The sequence below is a fragment of the Pleurodeles waltl genome, chromosome 4_1 (assembly GCF_031143425.1).
Source record: "Pleurodeles waltl isolate 20211129_DDA chromosome 4_1, aPleWal1.hap1.20221129, whole genome shotgun sequence".
NCBI lineage: Eukaryota > Metazoa > Chordata > Amphibia > Caudata > Salamandridae > Pleurodeles > Pleurodeles waltl.
This window is the reverse complement of record NC_090442.1, coordinates 635740718-635767535: the sequence shown is the minus strand read 5'-3', so window position 1 is coordinate 635767535 and position 26818 is coordinate 635740718. Positions and strand designations below refer to the sequence as shown.

At 42.7% G+C, this 26818-nt stretch overlaps 1 protein-coding gene across 4 annotated transcripts in view; it reads right to left on the bottom strand.

Annotated features, from left to right (window-relative positions):
- The window catches only part of USP15 (ubiquitin specific peptidase 15), a 617233-nt gene that overhangs the window by 263980 nt on the left and 326435 nt on the right, over positions 1-26818 (bottom strand). For all 4 annotated transcript variants that reach the window (XM_069229069.1, XM_069229070.1, XM_069229071.1 and 1 more), the window contains one exon: positions 11955-12070. In XM_069229069.1, coding sequence (XP_069085170.1) covers positions 11955-12070 — 116 coding nt within the window. The remainder of the gene's footprint in view (positions 1-11954; positions 12071-26818) is intronic.

Sequence of the window (26818 nt, the reverse complement as noted above, 5' to 3'; positions counted from 1 at the left end):
TGAGGTCCAAGATGGGCCTGAGTGTGCCGTATTTTTGGGGAATGAGGAAGTATAGTGAGTATACTCCTGTTCCTTGTTGATAATGTGGAACTAATTCTACTGCTTGTTTTAACAGTCGAGATCGTACCTCTTGTTGCAACAGAACAGTGTGTTCTGGGGACAGCCTATGGTATCCTGGTGGAATGTTTGGGGGGGGAGGGGGTGGAAATGATTTATTCTAGGCAATAGCCATTGCGGATAATTGATAATACCCAATTGTCTGTGGTGATATTTTACCAGTGAGAGTGGAACTGCTGTACTCTTCACCCCACAGGAGAAGTGTGGAGTAGAAGGAAGTCACTGTTTAGGTTGTGTTGTGGTTTGCTTTGAGGTTTGAAATGTAACTCTGCTTCTGAAATATTGTCCTCTATAGGACCCTCCAAACACCCCTCTCTGGTATTGGGTTTTCTTGTCCCTGTTTTGTTTGGGAGGTGGAAGCCTCAGAGGATTGTGGTTTAAACCCTCTTCTAAACTGTGGTCTGCGAAAGAAGCTTCTATATGGTGTGGTGTATAAAGCCCCCATTGCTTTCTCAGTATCTGAGCCCTTCCTCAGTTTTTCAATAGTAGTGTCTACTTCTGGACCAAATAGATGTTTCTTGTCAAAAGGCATATTAAGTATTGTCTGTTGAATTTCTGGTTTGAAACCAGGGGAGGGTAGCCATGCATGTGTTCTAATTGTGATGGTTGTATTGACACTTCTTGCAGCTGTAGCTGCAGCATCAAGGGCAAATCTTATTTGGTTATTGCTGATAGCTTGTCCCTCTTCCACCACCTGTTGTGCTCTTTTTTGATGCTCCTTTGGCAAATGCAGTATAAGATCCTGCATTTTGTCCCAATGGGCCCTGTCATACCTGGCTAGAAGTGCCTGAGAATTGGCAATTTTCTATTGGTTTGCTGCTTTTGTGGCAACTCTCTTCCCATCTGCATCAAATTTTCTACTTTCCTTATCAGGAGGAGGTGTGTCTCCTGATGATAGGCTGTTTGCCCTTTTCCTTGCCGCACTGACTACTACTAAGTCTGGAGGGACACGATGAGTGATATAGCCTGGGTCAGTGGGAGCAGGCTTATACTTTTTATCAATTCTAGGGCTGATGATTCTAGCTTTGACAGGCTCATTAAAAGTTTGGTCTGCATGTTTAACAATTCCAGGTAACATTTGGAGACACTGGTATCTGGAATGAGTAGAAGACAGTGTGTTAAATAAAAAGTCTTCTTCCAGGGGTTCAGAATGCATAACCACTCCATGATAAGCTGCTGCCCTAGATGTTACTTGGGTGTAGACAGTGGTGTCTTCTGGAGGAGACGTTTTAGATGGGTAAAGGTCTGGATCATTGTCTGGGATGGGATCAGGGTCATAGAGATCCCATGGGTCTACCGTATCTCCATGTGAGTATAATGAATGTGCTGGAGAAGGCAATGGTGGTGGACTATTATGAGGTGAGAAAGAAAGCTGTGGAGAGTGAGGAGGAGAAGTTTGGAGAGGTGCTGGCTTCTCCTTTTGTTTCTGCTATTTTGCTGGTGGTTGAACAGAATCCAAGTCCTCTTGGAAAGCCAGCTTTCTTTTGGTTTTCAAAGGAGATGCAATGATGATTCATCCTGTCTTCTTATGTATATGGATTCTTGATTGTCTCTCATCTATAACCTCTAGTATTGGTTCAATCTCAGTCTCTTCTTCAGAAGTCTTATTGATTCCATGATGGGCTTTGAGATTTGCTTTAATTTTCTCAAAAGTCCCTGTTCTTCTGTATATGAGGATTTTTTCGGCTCCGAGGTGTGTATCTTTTTCGGTCCCGAAAAAGTAGTCAGAGGTCTCGCTCCGAAACCGATTGCCGAATTTTCGACTCCGAGGAATGGGGTCTTTTACCGGAGTGAGAAGTGGAGGTTTTAATCGATTTAGTCGACTCCGAGGTAGACGGAGGAGTGGTCTTTAGGGGCGCCGACCCCAAAGGTTGGTCGCCAACAGTGTTTTTCAGGCCGAACCATGCCCTTCCGCCAGTGGTGTACCCAAGGCCTTCAAATGTTTTTTCTGCAGTGGTGTAGGGGCAGACGTACTCACCTGCTGGCCAGCTGTGATGGGTCTGTCGTCTTCCGATTCCTGTTCGGAGTCTGTGTCTTGGATGGAGACTGCTATTTGCGCCTGCTCTTCCTCCATGACGTCGAGATGTTCGGTGCTTTTCAACGTCATTTCGAGTCTTCGAGCTCTGCGATCTCTCAGGGTCTTCTTTGATCGAAATGATCGACAGGCCTCGCAAACTTCCTCCCGATGGTCTGGAGAAAGGCAAAAATTACAAACCAGGTGTTGGTCTTCACGTGGCACTGAGGGCAGAATCGGAACGGAGTCCGATCCATCAGGTCTAACACACGGTAGGCCCAAACAGGCCTAAGTTGGGCACGCGCACCCCAAAGGGCAAGATGAAGGTTTCGACGGTGCTACCGGTTCGATGCTAGATGGAAAACGCAATCGAAAAATTACTGACGAATAATGAAAATGTCACTTACCCAGTGTACATCTGTTCGTGGCATCAGTCGCAGTAGATTCGCATGTTCTGCATAGTTCGCCATCTGGTGTTGGGCCGGAGTGTTACAAGTTGTTTTTCTTCGAAGAAGTCTTTCGAGTCACGGGACCGAGTGACTCCTCCTTTTGTCTCCATTGCGCATGGGCGTCGACTCCATCTTCGATTGTTTTTCCCCGCAGAGGGTGAGGTAGGAGTTGAATTGTAGTAATAGTGCCCATGCAATGGAGTGACTAAGTATGTACCTATTTAAGGTTGAGATGATACATATACAAATATTTGAAGGTAACTTCCAAACTGCTACAGGCTCCCGGGGAGGCGGGTGGGCACATGCGAATCTACTGCGACTGATGCCACGAACAGATGTACATTGGGTAAGTGACATTTTCAGTTCGATGGCATCTGTCGCTGTAGATACGCATGTTCTGCATAGACTAGTAAGCAGTTATCTCCCCAAAAGCGGTGGATCAGCCTGTAGGAGTGGAAGTAGTTTGAAATAATGTTCTTAATACGGCTTGACCTACTGTGGCTTGTTGTGCGGATAACACGTCTACACAGTAGTGCTTGGTGAATGTGTGAGGCGTAGACCATGTGGCTGCCTTACATATTTCTTGCATTGGGATGTTTCCTAGAAAGGCCATGGTAGCACCTTTCTTTCTGGTTGAGTGTGCCCTTGGTGTAATGGGCAGCTGTCGTTTAGCTTTAAGGTAGCAGATTTGGATGCATTTAACTATCCATCTGGCTATACCTTGTTTTGATATTGGGTTTCCTGCATGAGGTTTTTGAAATGCAATAAATAGTTGTTTAGTCTTTCTGATGTTCTTTGTTCTGTCAATGTAATACATCAATGCTCTTTTGACATCTAATGTATGTAGTGCCCTTTCAGCTATGGTATCTGGCTGTGGAAAGAACACTGGAAGTTCCACTGTTTGATTTAGATGGAACGGTGAAATAACCTTTGGCAAAATTTTAGGATTGGTCCTTAGGACGACCTTATTCTTGTGTAGTTGTATAAAAGGTTCTTGTATTGTAAACGCCTGAATCTCGCTTACTCTTCTTAGGGAAGTAATGGCGATGAGAAATGCCACCTTCCAGGTTAGGAACTGTATTTCGCAGGAGTGCATGGGTTCAAAAGGTGGACCCATAAGTCTAGTTAGGACAACATTTAGGTTCCATGAAGGAACAGGTGGTGTTCTTGGTGGTATAATTCTCCTAAGGCCCTCCATGAATGCTTTAATGACTGGTATCTTATATAGGGAAGTTGAATAGGTAGTCTGCAGGTATGCAGATATTGCTGCAAGGTGTATTTTAATGGAAGAGAAAGCCAGGTTAGATTTCTGTAAGTGAAGCAAGTAACCCACTACATGTTCTGGAGTTGTGTGTAATGGTTGTATTTGATTAATATGGCAGTAGCAAACAGACCTCTTCCATTTACTTGCATAGCAGTGCCTGGTGGATGGCCTTCTGGCTTGCTTTATGACTTCCATACATTCTTGGGTAAGTTGTAAGTGCCCGAATTCTAGGATTTCAGGAGCCAGATTGCTAGATTCAGCGATGCTGGATCTGGGTGTCTGATCTTTTGGTTGTGTTGTGTCAACAGATCTGGCCTGTTGGGCAATTTGATGCAGGGTACTACTGATAGGTCTAGCAGCGTTGTGTACCAGGGTTGCCTTGCCCAAGTTGGTGCTATTAATATGAGTTTGAGTTTGTTTTGACTGAGTTTGTTTACCAGGTAAGGAAGGAGAGGGAGAGGAGGAAAAGCGTAAGCAAATATCCCTGACCAGTTCATCCATAGGGCATTGCCTTGGGACTGTTTGTGTGGGTATCTGGATGCGAAGTTTTGGCATTTTGCGTTCTCCTTCGTCGCAAACAAGTCTATCTGAGGTGTTCCCCAGAGTTTGAAATAAGTGTTCAGAATTTGGGGGTGAATTTCCCATTCGTGGACCTGTTGGTGATCTCGAGTGAGATTGTCTGCGAGTTGATTTTGGATCCCTGGTATAAATTGTGCTATTAGGCGAATTTGGTTGTGAATTGCCCAACGCCAAATTTTTTGTGCTAGAAGGCTTAACTGCGTGGAGTGCGTCCCCCCTTGCTTGTTTAGATAATACATTGTTGTCATGTTGTCTGTTTTGACGAGAATGTATTTGTGAACTATTATTGGTTGGAAAGCTTTTGGTGCTTGAAAAACTGCTAGAAGTTCTAGGTGATTTATATGCAGTTTTGTTTGATGTACGTTCCATTGTCCTTTTATGCTGTGTTGATCGAGGTGTGCTCCCCACCCTGTCATGGAAGCATCTGTTGTTATTACGTATTGTGGCACTGGGTCTTGGAAAGGCCGCCCTTTGTTTAAATTTATGTTGTTCCACCACAGAAGCGAGAGGTAAGTTTGGCGGTCTATTAACACCAGATCTAGAAGATGACCCTGTGCTTGAGACCACTGTGATGCTAGGCACTGTTGTAAGGGCCTCATGTGCAGTCTTGCGTTTGGGACAATGGCTATGCATGAAGACATCATGCCTAGGAGTTGTAATACCATCTTTGCTTGTATCCTTTGTGTTGGATACATGCGTTGTATGATGGTGTTGAAATTTTGAATTCTTTGGGGACTTGGAGTGGCTACTCCCTTTGATGTGTCTATTATGGCTCCTAGGTATTGTTGTACCTTGCACGGCAGAATGTTGGATTTTGTGAAGTTGACGGTGAACCCTAGTTTGAAGAGGGTTTGTATGATCTGATTTGCGTGATTTGAGCACTCTATTAACGAATGGGCCTTGATTAGCCAGTCGTCTAGATATGGGAACACATGTATTTGCTGCCTTCTTATGTGTGCAGCGACTACCGCTAGACATTTGGTAAAGACTCTTGGTGCGGTTGTTAATCCGAAAGGCAGTACCTTGAATTGGTAATGTATTCCTTTGAATACAAACCTTAGGTATTTCCTGTGCGATGGGTGTATTGGTATATGGAAATAAGCATCCTTGAGGTCTAAAGTTGCCATATAGTCGTGTAGTTTTAGCAATGGTAATACCTCTTGTAGTGTGACCATGTGAAAGTGGTCTGATTTGATGAAAGTGTTCACTACTCTGAGGTCTAGGATTGGTCTCAGCGTTTTGTCCTTCTTTGGTATCAGAAAGTACAGTGAGTAAACTCCTGTGTTTATTTGTGTGTTTGGCACTAATTCGATTGCATTCTTTTGCAATAGTGCCTGCACTTCTATCTCCAGGAGATTGGAATGATGTTTTGTCAAATTTTGTGCTTTTGGTGGTATGTTTGGAGGGAATTGTAGAAATTCTATGCAATAACCATGTTGGATAATTGCTAGAACCCAAGTGTCTGTAGTGATTTCCTCCCATGCTTTGTAATAATGACTTATTCTTCCCCCCACTGGTGTTGTGTGGAGGGGGTGAGTGACATGTGAGTCACTGTTTAGTAGTAGTGGTTTTGGGGCTCTGAAATCTTCCTCTATTCCTAGGGAATTGCCCTCCTTTATATTGTCCCCGAAAACCTCCTCTATACTGTCCCTGGTAACTGGACGGTGTTGCTTGTGAGGTGCTGGCTTGTGTGCTCTGACCCCGAAACCCCCCTCTAAAGGGTGTTTTACGGAATGTGCTGTAATTCCCTCTGCTCTGCGGGGAGTAGAGTGCGCCCATGGCTTTGGCAGTGTCCGTGTCTTTTTTAAGTTTCTCAATCGCTGTGTCCACTTCTGGACCGAACAGTTCTTTTTCGTTAAAAGGCATATTGAGAACTGCTTGCTGAATCTCTGGCTTAAATCCAGACGTTCGGAGCCATGCATGCCTTCTAATAGTTACAGATGTATTAATTGTCCGTGCAGCTGTATCTGCAGCGTCCATGGAGGAGCGGATCTGGTTGTTCGAAATGGTCTGTCCCTCCTCAACCACTTGTTTTGCCCTATTTTGTAGGTCCTTGGGCAGATGTTCAATGAGATGTTGCATCTCATCCCAATGGGCTCTGTCATAGCGCGCAAGTAGTGCCTGGGAGTTCGCGATGCGCCACTGGTTTGCAGCTTGTGCTGCGACTCTCTTACCAGCTGCATCGAACTTGCGGCTTTCTTTATCTGGGGGTGGTGCATCTCCAGATGTGTGGGAGTTGGCCCTTTTCCTAGCTGCACCTACAACGACAGAGTCTGGTGGCAGCTGTGTAGTGATGAAAGCCGGGTCTGTAGGAGGCGCCTTATACTTTTTTTCCACCCTTGGTGTGATTGCCCTACTTTTGACCGGCTCCTTAAAGATGTCTTTTGCGTGCCGGAGCATACCAGGGAGCATAGGCAGGCTTTGGTATGAGCTGTGGGTGGAGGAGAGTGTGTTGAATAAAAAATCATCCTCGACCTGTTCTGAGTGGAGGCTTACATTGTGAAATTGTGCTGCTCTAGCCACCACTTGAGAATACGCGGTGCTGTCCTCTGGTGGAGATGGCTTCGTAGGGTATGCCTCCGGACTGTTATCTGACACTGGGGCGTCATATAGTTCCCATGCGTCTTGATCTTGGTCACCCTGGCTCATGGTGGTGTGAGCTGGGGAGTGTGATGGAGTTTGTGCTGGTGAGACGTTAATCACGGGCGGAGGAGAGGGTGGTGGGGTAACTTTTTTCACCACTTTTGGTTGTGGTGTCTGTTCAGTTTGGAACTCCAACCTTCTCTTTCTTCTAATAGGGGGAAGGGTGCTTATTTTTCCTGTCCCCTGCTGTATGAAAATACGCTTTTGCGTATGGTCCACATCAGTTGATTGTAGCTCTTCCTCAAACCTATGCTTTTGCATTTGGGAGGTTAGCGAGTGCTCTTCTGTATAAGAGCCTGAAGCTGGGTCGGTTGCAGTTTGTTTCGGGACCGAAACCCTGTCTGCGTCTTTTTTTGGCTCCGAGGTGACTTTTTTCTTTTTCGGGGCCGAAACCTCTCGGCGCCGATCTTCTTCGGGGCCGCTGTCTCGGCGTCGAGCCGTGTCTACACCGGCATCTCGGTGTCGATGCTTGTCTCCAGCACTTTCTCGGTCCTGAGAAGGCTGCGTGCCGGTGTCTCGACCGGAGTCGGACGATCTCGGCACTGTTTGGGCCTTTTTAGGTGCCGACGGTCGGTCACCGAATTTATGGGTCGAGCCATGGCCTGGTGGCAGTGGCGTCCCCTGGGCCTTGTAAATCTTCCTCTGAGTGGTTTTCGACGTCTTACTCACGGTTTGTGTATCGTCGAATCCTTCGGAGTCCGAGTCTTGGATCGAGAAGGTACCTTCCTCTTCGTGTTCCTCGAACTCTCGGTGGGCTGTCGGCGCGGACGCCATCTGAAGTCTTCTGGCTCGACGGTCTCGGAGTGTTTTTCGGGACCGGAACGCACAACAGGCCTCGCAGGTGTCTTCACTGTGCTCAGGTGACAGGCACAGGTTACAGACCAAGTGTTGGTCTGTATAGGGGTATTTATTGTGGCATTTGGGGCAGAAACGGAACGGGGTCCGTTCCATCGGCGTTCTTCAGCACGCGGTCGGGCCGACCAGGCCCCGACGGGGGATCGAAAAACTACCCCGAAGGGCACCGGAGCTCTTCGATCCTTCGACGCGGTGTTGAATCTAACTACGCCGATCCCGAACGCAACAATACCGACGAAAATCTTCCGAAATTAGCTATCTTTCCGTTCCGAAACTCGGAGCGACAGGAACACGTCCGAACCCGATGGCGGAAAAAAAACAATCGAAGATGGAGTCGACGCCCATGCGCAATGGAGACAAAAGGAGGAGTCACTCGGTCCCGTGACTCGAAAGACTTCTTCAAAGAAAAACAACTTGTAACACTCCGGCCCAACACCAGATGGCGAACTATGCAGAACATGCGTATCTACAGCGACAGATGCCATCGAACGTAGGTTTTCTGAAGTTTTCTGAATTGAAATCGATGCCCATGCGCACTGTAGCCGAGAGGAGGAGTCACTCGATCCCTTGACTCCGAAAAGACTTCTTCGAAGAAAAACAACTTGTAACACTCCGAGCCCAACACTAGATGTTGGAAGAGCTATGCATAGCATGTGTATCTGCAGCTACACATGCCATCGAACATATTAAAACAGTAGTGATGCTGATATCAAAATATGATGCTTGATAGGGAATGTTTGAAAACATTTATAAGTTAACTCATTGCTACCTCAGTGCACACATTTCTGCAGGTCAAACAATTTATTGTTACCTAGTAGAAAAAAACAATAAATGGTGATGGGGTGTTCTGAGAGAAGGAAAGACTGTGTGGAGTGAGAGCATAGACAAGCTTGCTGTTCTTCCTTCGCTGGGGAAGGACTTCAGTTGAGTGATACTATTTACAAAATCAAGAGGGTGGGCCTTTGGTAATTAATATGAGCTGCAAAGTGACTTGGAGGCTCTGTAAAAGTCAATGTTGTCCCCACTCATGCCAACATGACTCCAGTATGTCGCCCAATGACATTTGAGATGACACAAGCATTGCCAGCATGTTAGTATGTGGATAGGTTTCAGCTTAGAAGAGCATAGGCTGCAAAGATCAGGCCCAGTGAGTACAAGGGAAATGGTACCATTTGATGTGTATTCTAAGTCTTGGAAGCAGTGGCACAGGTAAATACAGATGGAAGCATGTAGCCTTAGCAGTGACTATGGGGCCAACTGAGCAGGGGCCTGAGGCCTACCGCGGTCCTGACAGGTGATAGGTGAATCACAATCCTGGTTCAAGAGTAGAGGCACTGTTCTGCACTCTTGGGATAAAGTAGAGCAGTAATCATATCCTGAAGCAATGACTGACTTGAGATCAAGCCATACAGTTCCTACATCTCCTTGAACCCTTTTTACATTTGTTGCATCAGAGCGTCAGAATGACTAATTCATTACACCTTTCTCAACACCATACTCCACATTTAACAGGAAAAAAGGTTTTATTGTGACAAATTAAGGTAAGTGTCACTCCAGTGCTCCCTTGTCAGAAAAGTTAACATTTGGTCAAGGCACCTTTGGTAGCCATCACAGCTATAGGCCTGTTGGGAGAGGTCTAAACAATTTTGCATATCTAGCTCTGCCATGTTCAATGAGGAGCTATGGACAGCAATCCTCAAGACATGCAACAAAGGTTCTATTGGATTAAGGTCAGACCTCTGGCTGGGTCAATAAAGGGCATTTTCCTTTTAGTTTATTGGCCATTCCACTGTTCTTTTGATTGTCTGCATTTCTTCACTCGTTTGCTGAAAGATCACCAACATCTGGTTTAGATTGATCACTCAACAAATGGGATTCAAGGGGGTATTTCTTGAGTAATGAGGTCCTTCTTGCCACTCTACCACACCGCTCAGATTTGGGGAGTTCTTGAAATATTGTTGCTATGTGCACAGATTCAAATTTGCCCAAAAACTGTAGTGCCTTCTTAATTGGCAATAGCTTCTTGGCAGCCTCCCGGATAAGTGTTCTTCTTGCCCTATCATCCAGCTGTTGAGGTGAACTAATACAAGCAGGGTCTTGGTGGTGCTAAACATCTCCCATTATGTTATAATTGTCTTGGATATTCAAGGCCTATGATTTTTTTTAAATCCATCTCCTGATCTGTGTCTTTCCACAACATTGTCACAACATTTGTTTAAAAGCTCCACAGTGGTCATGGTTGAATATTTGCTTTGTAATTTACTGAAATACTTTAGAATTTTATTTTTGCTTGGAAGATGTATAAATAAAATCAACCATGTTTATGCCTTTTAATTACAGACTATAAGGAAAAAAGACAAATATTTTGCAAGGGTATGTCGAGTTTCTATATGCACTGTATATTGTCAGGTGAAAGAAGGAGCTTACTGACCCCTCTTCTTAAAATGTCATTTGAACAGTACAAGGAGCAATGCAAGAAGAAAAACGAATTAAACATTATACTGCCCTGCATCACAGCACTAAATGAACAATCAGAGAAAGAAAAATCTAAAATTTCACCAGACATTACAGCATTTACTCAGCAGGAAGTTCTGATTAAAAACGTTCATAAGACAATTGAGTCAAAGATGAAATGAAATGAAATTAATAAACTGGAAGTTTGAAACAATGGAATGGGAGTGAAACTATGTATAGAAACCAGAAAATATATGACAGTTTGATTTTACACCTGGGGTTGAAGTCAAGAATCTTGAAGCCAAAATAAATGGATGCTGTGGTCAAGTTAATGCATGTTATGAGATCCGGCAAAGTGAAAGAAGCTACTGAATGAGCATTAATCAATATTGCAATATTGAAAGCAAAGAAAATAGTTTATTTTCCCAGAGCACAGAGACTGAAACAAGCAGAACAGAGAGGAATTGCAAAATCATTGAGCTGAACGTGAAGGGGACCATCTGCAACTGGCCAGACTTCATGGGAACATGGACATATATATGACAATGGTGACAAATGATCTTTGAGGACTCCTGAAGTTTAACTAAAAAGCAGGACACGGCTATGCACACATTACTGATTCTGGACAACAGCATGCATTTAGTTAGAACATTCCAACCATTTCTTTACACAGTCCTGCTTTTAATCATATGACATTAAAATATGATAATGGTTTTTAGCTTTTTCAGATTCTTATTTTAATTGAATCTAAACATTTGGTCATAAGGGACTTTTAGTAACAGCTGCTAATGAAGAATTCCTGAAGATACCATACTAAAAGTCTATTCTACAACTGATTGTGAAAGGGAGCAGTGACTATTTCCAGCTATCTAACCACATACACTGCACAAAGTTATGCTAATCTTACTGGTGACAGAGCAAACTTGCATAGAAAATGCAACACACAAAAAGGTTCAGACCCTACTTCAAATGTCAGTAGAGACTACTACCACAGTGAAGGGTCTTGCCTTTACTTTAGGGTAATTGCTTGGTAGACTGTGTAAGTACTGCCAGAGAGGTAAGGGAGCACTAGCACTAGCATTGCAACATTTGTACTACTGACCATCCCAGTTAGATGCACTGGTTGAAGAAAGTACAAACATGCATATTTTACATACCTTGAGTCAAAATATTGTAATAATGATAAACTGTCTGCCTTGTGTTAGTTATTAATCTGGTTTGCTGTTGAACGACACTTGTCTTTCCGACTTTCAAAACATTTGAGATAGTTATGATCACACTTTTATTGATGCCGTTGCTACTCTTTATTCTACTTGAAAGCTAAGCAAAGTGTCACAGAAACATGTGTCTTATTTCAATTATTGCCAGAGCCATACATTTCTCTTATGCTACACTGCTGTTTTCTTATATCATATTTTGAAATCTAGAGTTTTGTGGACAACTTATACGCATGTAATGTAGCTTTGCCTACTCACATGTATCAAACTCTATTTTTTAAAACAGGGCTATTTTCTTGAGAACAATGTGAACCACGTAGGGTTATTTCTAAAGCACTGTGTCTGGAACACTCAAATCTTACTGGGGGAGCCTTCTTCATGTATTCCGTTTGGGCCATTTCCATTGATGCTGAGATCTTTACAACAACGTGACGTTCCTTCGCTGTCTTCACATTCCACTGCTGTTTTTACATATCGACTGCAACACAAAATGGCAAAGATAAAAAGTTATTCAATGTCAATAGTTTAGATATTGGCTAAGCTACTGGGGCATAAATCATAACTAAACAGTTTAAATATATGTTCCATTTGCAGCTATCAGCTTTGAATTTTAACAGGTATAGGTAGTTGCATAAAGTATTAAAACATGTATTTTCTAAAAATATAAAATAAAAATAAATAAAATTTTGCTAACAGAGTACAAAATCACGGACCATGTATTCTACTTTTTGTTGTTTTAAGTATTTAATATGTATATTTTTACTGTACAGCCCTGATTTACCATTCAAACTAACACATTCAACATGAATAAGGCAAATCTTTAGTTCAGCAAATATCATTGTGCAAGATCACCATTTCTATAACATGTCTAATTTCACATACTCACTGACTTGATCTTATACAAACATCATCTCCCCTCGTGGTAAGACTCATACCATATTTATTCCAGTATGCTACAACTGTTTAATCAAAACAGTGGTATTCTGTGCAGGAGGCCTATTTTTTTTTTTTTTAAAGTCTGGAGCATGCCATGCACAAGTCAATTTTTCAACCCTATTATTTTCTAAAAGAGACATTAACACACCACGTTTGTGCTATATCCCTTTTTATAATTATCAATCCCACAATAATAAATGGTGTCTGATATCCTGTGATATCCTGCTTTTTTATATTATTTTAATATATCCTACATCGTTTTTTCTGTGGCCAGCGATGTTAAATGTTAGCACATTCCCATAATACGTGGATAAAACTACCCACTGCCTAAACACCATAAGGCAGGGATAATGTTCCACTTTTACAATTAACTGAAGATGTGTATACAAATATCATATGCAGTGTAAAATTGTACTGGATCGGGCAGAAACATGAATTAATGGACACTGAGTAAGTTAAGCCTTTTTCCATACTGCACAATTTATCTCACTTTTGTCACGTTTCAAATGCAGTTTTAAACTTAAATTTACACAGAGATATGGCTTTTTTTATTCGGCCTACTCATAAACCATCTAGCTTTCTGGGCGACTCACCGGGATGTCTATGTTTCTCAGGATACATTTTAGCAGGCCATGGTTGAGTTGTAAAAACTGAAAGAATTGAGCTTTGTCCTCCTCAAATTTGGATTGTAGCTGGTTACATCTTTTTGTCTTAACGCTATCCCAGATATCATCAAACGGGGAAATAGGTGTGACATCCCATTACATGAATTGGTAGTTGGGTTCCCGCCGTAAGGATCTCTTCCGTGTCAGTTTATATTTCCATTCCGTTTTCTTATTGGTTCACTTCAAGACGTCTAGGGAGCTCTTCCGTGTCAGGTCATATTTCAATTCAGTTTCCCACTGGTTCACTTCCAGGTGTCTATCATTCGTTTTTTTCCCTGGATATCTGGAATGCAGGAGGAGTTCTACCCCATAAAGTATCTGCGAAAATCCTCCTGCTGATATAGCATGATAATCTATTCTAGTTGCTACTTAAAGGGCCAGGAATTCACTATCATGAGGTAGGTACCTTATAATACACCTTAGCATATGGCAATGTGGTCCCACCTTCAAATGTACTGTCCTTTAACGTTTTCAGCAAGACACTAGCCTTCTTTCCACCACATCCAATAAGGTGGTTCATGTTAAATAATATATTACAAAAAATCTGGTACTGAAAATGCCACATTCTGCAGTGCATATACAAAACAGGACAGTAACATTATTGTGAATTTCATAGGTCAGAGGAAGAGAGAGAGAGAGACATCTGCCTTCAATGTGACACATCCGCACTACATTTACTCAATAGAGGGTCTAAATTATTCATCATGAATCTGTTCGGGTTTTGTGAGATGCACACTGCTAAATATTTGGAGTACTTTTGCTACTCTCTGTGACATAGCTATAATGGTAAAGAACCACTTTGTCTCTAGATACAACAATGATTCTAGCAATTGATATGAAAAACAGTATATTGGCCTAAATTGGACTGACACAATCGACAAGGCAATATTTTCCAGTTCTGAATATGTATTCTCACTATATAATTAATTCCATTAGTGTTTTCCATGCACACTTCTAGGTCTATTTGACCTTCACAGATGATAATCAATTGGGTATAAAGTAAATAAAAGTAAGTCTATCCATCCAGCCCTGGATTTTAGTTTTACCTCCTAATATTTGCTGGAGTCACAGATTTAGAATGGCCTCTCTTCCTCAAGTTCTACCTGCGGTGACATTTGAAGTCTCTCCAAATCTGCAGGGCTGCCATGCTGCTGTTTCACCCAGCTCTGTCAGAAAGTGCATCTTTCTTTGCCCTGCTCTGATCAGTTTCAACTCACCTGCACTTTTTGCAGCATGTTATGTAAACCTGTGGGGTGCCTTTGGCTTGCATAATGACGGCCTCCTTTACATCTGTATGAAATCACCTTATCAACTACGGAGGTCACTAGGATTTACTGTTTGTGAATGGTGTCTGAGTTGATAGGTGACTGCTTTTCAGTCACACTGACATTGTGTAAAGTATTTAGCAGTAATAAAAGTGTTAAGAAGTCAAAACACAAACCAAGAAAAATCCCACAGCCAATTTTGAAAAAAGGGTGAAAATTTAGTGAGCAAAATGACAACAATCTAATCTGGGGAATCACAGATATGACCTTTTAAGGAATTAGGGCAAACAGTGCCAAGAAAAGGTAAAGCACCAATCTGAAGTCACTATTCAAGGTTGACCGGGACCAGACCCAGGTGCGACCTCGATGGAGCGTGTGTCAGATAAACCAAGAAGGTCGTCCCAGCTAAATAATTTATCTTCTGACTTAGGGGGACAATCCGAGTCTTGAGGTCACTAGACTGATAGACTCACAGATGGCAGTCAGAACGCCCCCAAGGCGGTGGTCTAAGCGCCAGATTACACCCCTGGTCAGCCCGCCAGGGTAACATCAGCTCCACCAGGATCGGAGATCCCAGCGGTCTGGAGGTGGTGGCGGTCCTAATGCACCAGGGCAGTGCTGCAAGCAATGCTGCCCTGGGGATTACGACCCCCCTTCTCTGTCAGTGGTTTTATGGCAGTACCACTGCCATGAAAATGCTAGTGGCAAACGGATGCATCAGGCCCCAGGGGGGGCCCTGCAATGCCCATGCACTTGGCATGGGCAGTGCAGGGACCCCTTGGCCAGTACTCTGCAGGCTACAGCACTGCCGCCAGCTCAATTACGAGCCAGAGACAATGCTGTAGCATGTTTCCCGCTAGGCCAACGGGCGGAAACTTAGGTTTCCGCCCACTGACCTTGCAGGAATCTCTAACTCCGGTGGGGAGGTCGCCATGTAGGCGGCATCCACTCTGTCAGGAGTTTAGAGGACGGAGTTTTCCATCCGCCAACCTCAAAATCGAGCCTGTAGACTCTGAAACGGAAGCTGAAAGCCGCTAACCGGGCAAGGTTAGAGGCTGCTTCCAACAAAGTCCTCTTGAAGCCAATAGATTTTGAATGAGGATCCACTGAAGCCTTTTGGCAAGAAACGCTCAGAGTTGGAGAAATTTAATTTGCAGTTGCCAAAGCCCTTACATTTGGTGGACATTTTTCACGCCTTTGCCCATTCATGATTTGTAGCTCTGGACTTCGTCTTTTTTATGGAGCTCAAAACCTTCCAGTGGGGCAAGGTTGATGCGGTATTCAATGAGGTTCCCTCTAAATCAGACACCTTTCCTGCAAAGTTCTACTGACGCTCCAGAGATCCTGGAAGGACAAATATTTTGTAAGTTCACTTTTCTGACTTTTTGGAGAACATCTTTTTTGTCCCTTCTAAGGCTCCTAGCACTTAAGGGGCTGGAGTTATTCTTAAAGAGGCCACTAATAAGGTCCAGTTGATACTAGTCAGTAAAAAGGTCTTCTAAAGCTTGTAGTGTCCTTGTAGTCCTTAAGTCGTCATCAAAATGACCCTTAAGTCCACACGTGGGAGCAGGTGCCACCTTTTATCTCTCCACACAAGTCGCAAACAGCAAGTCCAGTCTTCTGTTCATACACAGTCCAGAGAGTGTTCTGATGATGATGAACTATGGATAAAATACCCCTTTTGTATATTTTACTAGCCAGAGAGTGGGGGGTGACTCCTGGCCACTTCCTAACCAATGAGAAAAAAGTGGCAACCGTACTCATTCTTTTCAGTGCAACCTGTTTGTCTTACTGCAAACTATTCCACTGTGCACTATTCTGAAACAAATCCAAAACAGAAGCAGATTTCTGCCCTTGGGGGCTGCTGCTGTGCTAGGCCAGGGTGTATTTAGGAATAAGAGCAGTTCCCTCTTCTGAAACTGCACTAAACTTGTTCTGGGACCAACCTCCCTCTCAGTGGGATGATGACAGGCTGGCCCAGAAAGCAAAGGCTTCTGTTCCCCAGCTATCCCTTTACACCATACTATGAATGGAAGGCTTTATCCTGGCCCCTTTCAAGTTACTGAAGTTCCTGAACGCTCCCTAGCTGCCAATCCTAAACTGATAGGAGCCAAATTACTCACACCTAGGTCTTCCTACCAAAATGACTAAGCCATTGTTTCTTCTCAGACAGTTGTTTTCAAACCACAAAAAGGGGAAACACTGACAGTAGCATGCAGCTGGTTGGCAGGCTAATGCTAATTAACCTACTGCTGGTTCAAGCAGATACAGTCTAGCCAATTAAAAGTTACATTTCCTAAATATTTATTACAATTGGCCTTCACCACATTAACAACAGTAGTTGAATTATTCAGGTAACTTGTCCCAAATCAGAGAGAGCAGAGTTATGAATTTATTGTGACTTTAATTTTTCTCATAGGACAGCTACAGCCCTGTTTACAAGGAAAATAGTTTTGAATGTTAGTCACCGTAGGTACACAAAAACACTAAATCTTGCTATGCAACACTTTAAACGCTAGACATTCTACTGTGGGGGCTACAAAGGCTACTTAGGGGTGATTTATTTAATATTTAAAAGTAGGGTAACTTCCTGTGCAAAACAGTTATTCTGACAGGGTCATTTGCAGGTTTAAAAGCTGAATGGCAGTCAAGCTGCGAGGTAGGCGTGAAGCCAGAGGATGGCACAACATGTGCTGCAGCCCACAGCAGAGATTTACATTTTCCATGCCATTGGTATACTTTTCTAAAGCGTATACTATGGCCTTATTAGGAAGCTAAATACGGCATTTATGAGTTAGATAACTTTACAATGGCTTAGAGCTCAAATCACATTTACTGGAGACTGCTAAGCAGTTCCTCAGTGTGAATATTTATAACAGCATCAATCTACAAAAAATGAGGGTGGCCATGCAACAAGAGGCACTTTCTCACAGTCTCCTTCACTTTTCATCTACTATACTCCACTTGCTTTGATTCTTCTTGTAGGTAGTGCTGTGAATTTTAGATCAAAGTCTGGCAAGTTGTTATTTCCTTCAAGTCCTTCTTTGATTGTCTGCAAGCAACTGACTTCCAATGTCTATTGTCCTTAATATTTGTCCCACTCTTTTTTCTTGCAACATCAAATACTGCTCAAAACCCATGGGCAGTTTCTGATTCTATCTTTATCATTCATGTCCTACAATGCCTATAGGTGCTGCTATCCAATCTTTATTATCTTCAAGATGCAGTCTTTCTTACCCATTATCTTATTCTGTTTTTTTTCCTCACAATTACTGTTCATTGCTTCACCTTGCCATTCTGGGGGGACTTGCTTCCTATTAGAAGCACAGTATTATTTGTAAGTTAGGCCATGTAAAAGAAAGTACTTGAATTTTTGAAAAATACATTTTCAGCAGCTGCAACCACTACCTGGAATATGCTGCCCTTTGTCGAATCTCACACTATTTTTAGACCTCACTTGAAAACCTGGCTTTTTAATAAAAAAGTAATTTACCTCTACCAGGTATAGTTTACTGCTTAGGTTATTCCTAGGGATTTGAAGCTGTGTCAAGAAGTGCCAAGAAGTTCAGTGAATGAGTGCTTCACAAAATAAATACAGCTCCCCCATATTCAGTTGCAACATATATTTTCATTTCTCAGCATTTTCATTGTGGTTATTTTGTTACTGGGTACTATAATGCATTTCTTTACATTTTCATTTTGGTTATTTTGTTATTCAGTACTAATTATCTTAATCTTTATCTGTCCAATGTCTTTAGTCTCTATATTCCTTCTCAGTCTCTCTGTGTGAAAACTTAAAAGTCTACCTGCTCGTGCCCTTTCTACATGTGTGCAATAAGGTTCAATTACTTTAAATGCTCCAACATTCTGGAATATTTCACCTTTTGACTCTGATTTCTCTCATTCTTTGGTCTGATTTCCAGAATCTCCTCCTCGGGGATAGAACGTTAAGACTTCTCTTTAACTGAATGACTCCTGAGCCATCTATTATGCTTTCCTGAACCAGCAAGACCATCAACTGTTCATGTGCTAAAGTCCACGCCCTAAGGACTACCACCTGGGTACAGGTAATGTGGTTCTAAGGAGGTAAATGAGTTCAGAATGCAACTACAAAATTCTACCACATAGGTCATAATATCAAGTGGGAAGCAGACCCGCACAATTAATTCTCTTAACAATAGTCTAACAGGCGGGCCAAAATGTTTAACTCATCAAGATGACTACAAGACAAGAAAAATACACAAGGCATGTATTTTGCACAATAATACACCACAGCCCAATAAGCCCATGTATTACCAAATGTATCATTACTACAATGGACTAACTATGGCCAAGTTGGTATGGTGTTTCATATTTGGTGGCGTTCTAAAGAAATAAACATTTACTGAAAAGGAATCTTATTTTGCAAAGAGAATATCACAAGATTACCAATCCGACTAAAACTTTAATTGTGTTTGTGTGGGATTCAGAAGGCAACTATATTTTCTTCTTGAGATATAATATAAGCAATCATATTACACAGTTAATGGTATCGCTAACATTGATCACAGACCACTTGAACATAAAATGCAGCATCTCCTTGAAATAATCTATGGTAGCAAGGTTGAGGTGATAAGAGACTAATGGTGACAAGGTGTCCAAATACTTTAGAAGATATGTAGCGTGAAGGGAGAGGAGGGAAGAGAAAGGGTATGACTGATATCCTTGAGTGTCTGTATTTAATACTATTAGCTGCCATGTTTTCAGTTTGTTCCTGTGTAATAATCCCAGTGTGCTTTTGTGCGTTGTTGTGTTGTTACTGTGTGGTATTTAGCACAGGAAGAACAAAGCAGTCATGTCCATTCAGTGAAGTAAATTTATAAACTACACTTTCACTCGCTTTATTGTGTCTAAAATGCCCTTACAACAATGGTAATGCTCTTGAAGTATAGAGGTACAAGATACATAACATACTACTTTGTTCGAACATAGGTGTCCCTCCCCTATTTGAAAATGGGACATTTCAACAGTGGACTGGGATAGTATAAGCAACAAGCTAGTAGGAGGTACATTTCACTATGCCGCATACTGCAAATATTAGCTTTGTAGAAGTGGTTGTGAGTAGCCAGTCTTTTTATATGAAAGATTGGGAAGATGAGGTGTAGTTGAAAGGCTGTAATGCACAACACGAATTCAGATACTGATTCACCTCTAGTCATGCTAATAAAGAGAAACACGAGCACATGAAGTGATGCACGCTTAAACCAACAGGCAACCAGTCCAAAAGCCTGTAGTGAACCAAGTGAAAAAGATCTGACTTTGTAAAGCTAATGGTCAGTCAACTCTTGTGAAAAGATCAACTACACACCCCAGAATGGAAATTGCTCTTATCTAAAACCCAAATAATAGCCAAAGGTTTCATGCCATTTGAAATACAGCCATTTCATGGGCTCAGCTCACACCTCCTCCACACACAACATTATAAGAAAGGATTTCAACTGAATGATGTTCCCCATCCTCAAACAAGGAAATTAAAACTATGCAATTTCTTTCCATTTGCTTAAAATTCTTTTTTAACATAAAGATGGACCTGAAAATAACAATTCACAGAGGTCCTTGCTATACATTAGTATTCAATTGTTGGCACAATCTGACCACAAGGTAAGACTTGTATGACTCACTTGCACTTAAAAAAGAAGAAATGGGTGTTCCCAAGGCAGCAATGGCAAAGAAAGTGATCTCCCTGTTCTTTGTCCACACCTTGTCATTCTAACACTTGATATCAGCGGCCACCTGGTGCTGCCTTATCCTGCGTGCCCTTACAATTGGGGGAACCGAGCACCCATACATGGACATAGGAGACTGGCCTAGTAGTGCATCCAGGGAACACACTCTATGGCATCAGACTAGGACCAAGATTGTGGCATCGGAGTGCAAGCTTGAAGCAGAGCCTCCAGCTTGTATACTGGACACAACAGCAGACAACAGTGTCTGCTGAGTAGACCCTCTGAGACTCCCCTGTTATGTGCATCAGGTGAGGCCCACAAATTCTTGGTGGCACCTGATACGAAAAAAGAGGTTAGAGCAGCAGAGAAAGGGAAGTTTGAGGAAGAGGAGGAGTGTACTAGGCAGTTACCCTCAGGTCACTGGGGACATACACTGAAATGATGGGAGCTAACCATCACTGAAAGACTGAGGGCCAAACCACTGCTTGCAACCAGGGTCAGACAGGGGTCCCTGCAGAGCTATCCAAGGATGCACAATAGACCCAAGTAGTCTCAACAGAATCAATGCCAGCCAGTGGCCCAAATGGGCTCTCGGCACAACTGATGCAACCTAAGCTATCACGTCAAAGACCTGTAAAGGGCTACAGGCTCATATTCAGGACTCTGCAGGCCATGGTGGCCCAGCAGTCAGACCACTAGGGATTGCATCTGAAGAAAGGCCCAGAAGGTTGGACACAGTGAGATTTCTTTGGTGAGACAAGCATACTCATTCAAAAAGAGCAGGGTTTTTCCGGCCACCTCGATTCAATACCTGGGAGGTACAACAGGTGAAGACCACCCACCCACAATTGGTGTAGAACTAAAAAACAAACAGAGCTGCTGCCACGTGGTGATCTCTCTAAGGGCATCTAGCATGGAATAAAGGGGAACTTCTGGGTACTATACAGACACTTTTGATAAACACAAGGTTCAACCAAATTCTCGCATCAGTTGTTCTCTGCTGAGTTACACACTAGCCCCTATAGAAGTGGCGGTCTAGGACACATGCTTCTATGGAAGTAAGCGGCCCAAAATACATGTTTTGGGAGTCCCCATATGTTCATATTGAAGCTGACATTATCTTGACTAGCTAAGCTGTTTTTAAACAGCTATATCAGTTATTAAAAATAAAAAGGAGCCCTCTGTGATGAGGTTGTTGTCATGTCAGGCCAACACAAGCGAGATTCACACAAAAGAATGAAAAGGGCGGAGGAACTGGCCCCAATAAAGTCCTAAGATGTGCATGACCAAAGTTCTAGAGACTTTATGGTGTTGCTTTTCCGTGGCCTGAAGAAGAAACTTTACTTGTAAAAAAACAACCCTAAAAAAGATTTACAACCGGTCATAAAAGAGGTGCACAACTTGCAGGACACGGCTTTTCCTTTGAGGAATCTACAGACAACACATCAATGGAACAGGAGTATCCAAAGTAACAGTGGTGGCCACTGAGGAGCAAAACTTGAGCACTTGGAAAATGCTCACAGAGAAAGGACCTTGACGGGTTTATCAATGTGCACATGTACAAAACTAAGAAATAAATCCAGAGGCTTTTCTAGTCACTTCGGGACTGGGAGTTTCAGAAACTTTGAAAACACCTGGCATCCACAAAATGGTGCCAGCAACAGTATATTCAAACAAAGAGCTTAAACCAGAGGTCTTCAAACTATGGGGCACAACCCACTGGGGTGCTGTGGATGTGTTCCCACGGGTGATAGGGGTGGAAATGGATCTGCAATTACATGTAAATTAAGATAGCCTGGAAGAGCGAAAAGCGCGTTTCTTGGCTGTCTTTATTTGCATGCAGCAGTTAAAGCCCACTAAAAAAGTACTGGGAGGGTACTACTGAGTGGCATGGGGTAGAATCAGCGAATGTGAAAAAAGGTTAAAAGGCATGACTAAAAGAGGAACAAACAGGGCATTTTATTGTTTTTCTTTTCACCACCGTGTAACTGCATATAAAAACACACACCTCAAATAAAAAATAAGTGCAAGAAACAAATCAAAAGGAAATGTACTATTTTACCTTATGAAACCTCAGTTGGTTAATAGATGCCTTTTCGTGTAACCAGAGTCACAGAATTAAATCCTGATTGGTGCAGTAAGGAATAGAGACTTGTTTATAGTGCTATGAGGTCCTTGTCTGTGACAAAAAGCACTGTGAATGTCATTATTTCAAAACTGTATATCACACTGTATAAAACAGACTGCTGCAAAATACTGTTTAAGATAAAACAAGTCCCTTAAAAATACACTTTATTTTTTAATGATAAGCATTCAGACTGTATTTAGGGTAAATATTTTATATGTCTTCATTAAAAGGGTGCACTGGACAAATATATTACCTCTCAAAAAGATGAGATATTTATCTCCATGAAGCTGAGCGACTCCTTTATTTAAAACCTACTCTCACTCCAAAGCAGCCTTTACATTTGGTGATTAACCACTGCACACACATTTCTTTTAGATAGCGGGCACATTGGTGAGAAGGCTTTTTTCTTTTCTTTTTTTAGCTCTCACTATCTGTTTCACAGCACAGAAGCCATCCTCCACAGCCACCCTGCTGATAGTGGGCACTGGACCCCAGTTATGGCAGCCTTCCTATGAAAAAGAATACAGGGTGTTTTTTCCTTGCTAGTATTTGGCTCATTTCACGACTGTTGTGCACGGAACAGGGCCCGAGCAACAATGTGTGTGTGTGTGGGGGGGGAGGGGGGGGGGGATAGGGGGAGGGTGGTGAATGTGCTTTTTGTTGTTATTTTTTACACATAGAAGAAGAAAGCCTGCTTTGCAGAGCTGCAGGTATCATTACTGCTGCAGCTACATTAGAGGCCCAGGGCATACTTCCTAAGCCAGTGTTTCTTTGAGCAATGGCCCAAGGGAGGGGATAATGAAGCAAAGAAGACACCTTGATTTGGACATCAGAGAGATTGGAGGGAGAAAGATGGTGTGACATAAGAGCTTGTGTTGTTAATAAAGGTCAGAAGCGACACAAGACAGCAGCTATCATTAGTAAAACAGGTGCAATAACACTTCTGCTCAGGGGCCCACTATATCACAATTATGAATGTTTCACAATAATAAATTGGGCACGAGGGCTCATTTTCCTTCCTAGCAATAGGGGAGATGGCGACCGTGGTGCATGAAAGGGGTGTGGCATGTAGTAGCTCATTTTCTTTCAGAAATAGACAGGACTTGTTTTGAGACCCAAGTGATGGCCAGACATAGTGGGGAAGGAGTGAAAGAAGAGGAGCTAGCCTACTTCTCAGGGCTACATACATTATTAATGCAGCAGGTGGAATGCACTGGGGCCCACAGCACCTTGTTTGGTGTTGTTGCTTTTTTTTTTTTTTTTTTACCATGCCCTGCAATCATCCCTCCACCTCCAACTTTCGAAATTCTCAAATCATTGTCATATAGTTTTGGAGGGACGGGGGGGAGGGAAACTTCAAACCATTTTGCAGTGCAGTGGAGGGGAGAAGTCAGAGCAAAAAAGTTTGCAAACCTCTAGCTTATGCAGAGAATTATGGTTGCAACAAGAGGGACTTCACTGTTGACAGTCACAAGATATAATTCTTACAGGATCTGTCAATAGGTATTCTATCCAGTTGCAGACTCCCTGTGGTTCAGTAACATGTTGTACAGGTAGGATCAGACCTTCAGGTCAATTTACCAATTGCAAGATAAGCTTTACATGGCAAAATTGCCATCTGATGCAAAAACAATCCTTCAGATGTATGAAAAACCAAAGAGAGAAGACAATAGTCGAGACCCATAGTTGCCACAAATCACCTAAGACTCTTGATGAAGACAAAAGCAACAAGACCCAAGAAGGATATTGGGCCCACTGTGGAAGGCATAGAAAAGGAGAGTAAAGAGAGAAGGAAGTGTCTCCTAACAGCCTGGCAGGTTAGCCAAGAACATGAAGGTGCATTGATTGGAGGATGTGGTTCCTCAGCCCACTCTGGGCACTCAGTGACTCTCGGATATGGGAATGGTTGACCCATATCAGCAAGGGCTTTATATCGAGAACGATTGTTCAAACTTCTTAGCAGCACACAGCACTTATGGCACAACACACTTATTTCTGACAGATTGCAGATAAAAAAAATTCTACAACAGGCAGACCATGCGGATATCACCATATCCAATCATTCACCTGTAACATGTACACTTGTTTGAGCTTGAGAGGAGGAGTCTTTGAAGGTAACATGGAGGCTCAACTATGGGCTTCTTATCAACCCAGTAGTCCAGGACAAAATAAAGGAATGTTTGGCTTATGACAACATTAGAGATTGCATTCGGGATGAAGTCTGATACTTGTTAAAATTGATTGTAATGGTGCACCTAACAGCTGAAGCTGCAGGTCTCATAAAGATCATGGAGGTGAAATCTTACTCCAGAAGCAATTGGGAGAACACAAAACTCAATTATCAATGGAACAAATAGCCAGTGGTGTGGCAGAAAAAAATGGTGTTAATAGTAAAGGATAGGGAGCTTATTAACACAGAATACTTCCTGGCTAGGTATATCCAGAAATTGAAATCTATGAGGTAGTGATAAAGCAAGCCTTGAAACTCAAAGCTCGCCAGGCCACCTTGTTTATAGCAGCTGTTATAGAAGAAAGAAGCATTCAACACGAGGCGGAACAAGATCAATTGTTCCTTTGGAATGAATTTACCAGCATTTATACTCATCTAAAACTACATTTTTGTAGACCACCAGGGAGTACCTTCAGGGGCACAATTACTGGCTTATTGCCATTCAAGTTGACAGGTTTGAGAAAACAATTTCAGAAAGCTGTAGGTATCATTGGTGCTGCAGCAGCATTAGAGAACCTTAAAGACTGAGAGACTTAATTGATTCAACATGCATTTTACAAAATAGCCTACACATCCATTTTGGGTGTCCTAACCGGACATTTTTAAGAACTTCATGTCCACCTCATTGTTCAGTATGTCAGAGGCAAACCTGTAGCTTTTATTTTAAACCAAAAGGGTCTATGTAGCATATGATTCTTACAGGTCCCTCTTACTCAGTACTGACATGAAAGTTTTCACTAAAGAGTTGCCTATGAGGTTAAGTCTCATACGTCACCTGACCCACCCAGATCCCGTTGGCTTCACAATAAAACACAGTGGGTAATAACACTAGGTATGTAATGTATATTACTGAATTACTGATAAAGTGGGCCGTGACAGAAGGCAATTAACATTCCTGTAAGAAGATGAAGGAAATGTCTTTTACAAGGTAGACTGTATATTCCTAAAGAAAGCTTTACTAGTCAGTCCTGGCCCTACATTTTTAAGCATTATGTTGGAAGGCTATGCTGACCACTTGGCAATAATACAAGTGAATGGGCTCGACACTCCCCCAGAAGCTGAGACAGGGCATGAGACAGTGACACTCTTTCTTCCCTTCTGTTTACCCTAGATCTTGAACTTTTGGTGGAGTATATCTTTGAGCAGGAGGCAATCAAAGGTGCCTGACTTTCTGCTGTTTGCTGTCTCTTTCTGCAGACAACATTATGGTGCCACTTCCCATTCTGATGTCCTATCTTCTTTCCCACCTGCAAGAGCTGCAAAATTTTCAGAATTAATATGGCCAACCCTAAATCTTCTGACAACTAACCACAGATTTCAGGAGGATCTGAAAAAACTAACCTTCGTACGGAGCATTACATCTATTTAATACTTCAGAACATACCAGACACACTCTATTCCGGCCCTCTTCAAGGCAAATTATTCCATCTAGACTTTAAGAGATTAGGGTTAAACTCTGTTTACCAAAAGGTGTTACAGAGGGTTAAAATAGAGGATAGCACCTAATCTTACACAGATACATAAGGATTTAACTTGATTTAAACATGCAAGTTAGGTGGCATTTCTAAAGAGTTTGGGGGTATTTATGCAGGGTGTTTGACGATAACCAACTAGGGATAGTGTGGGAATGGGGTACTGCCTGGAATATCCATAAGGGAAACACTCATTCATAAAGGTTGGAATCCAGCATCAAAAACCTATTTAGAGAGCCATTCATGCTTGCAAGCTAACATGTGATGGACCATTCAGATACCTTCTGAGGGGGACTATGGTCACAAGAGCACGATTTCACACATTGTGTGGAAGTGTGAACCGAAAAGATTCTTAGAAAGAAATACTGCTAGATATTGAATAGGACATAGCAATCAAGGTCAGGTCAGGTCAGCTGCAGATTGTCAGCTCCTGGAGAGTCCAACTGCAGTCCCAGTGGCCACAAGATGAAGTAAACGATGCAGAGGAGTCCTGCTGGAATCTTGCATGCCGAATCTGAGGACCCACCAAAAGGGAGACCCTAAATAGCCCACCTAGCATGGTGACCACCTATCAGGAGGGGCCTGTGACGTCACCTACCTTACCTGGCCACTCAGATGCTTCCAGGGGCCTTTGCCCAACTTGAATTCAGGATGGCAGAATCTAGTGACCACCTAGAGGAGCTCTGGGCATCACCCCTGGGGAGGTGTTGGACAGGGGAGTAGTCACTCGCCTTTCCTTATACAGTTTTGCGCCAGAGCCGGGACCGGTGGTCCCATGACTGGTGCAAACTGGTTTATGCAAGGAGGGAACCAAATATGCCCTTC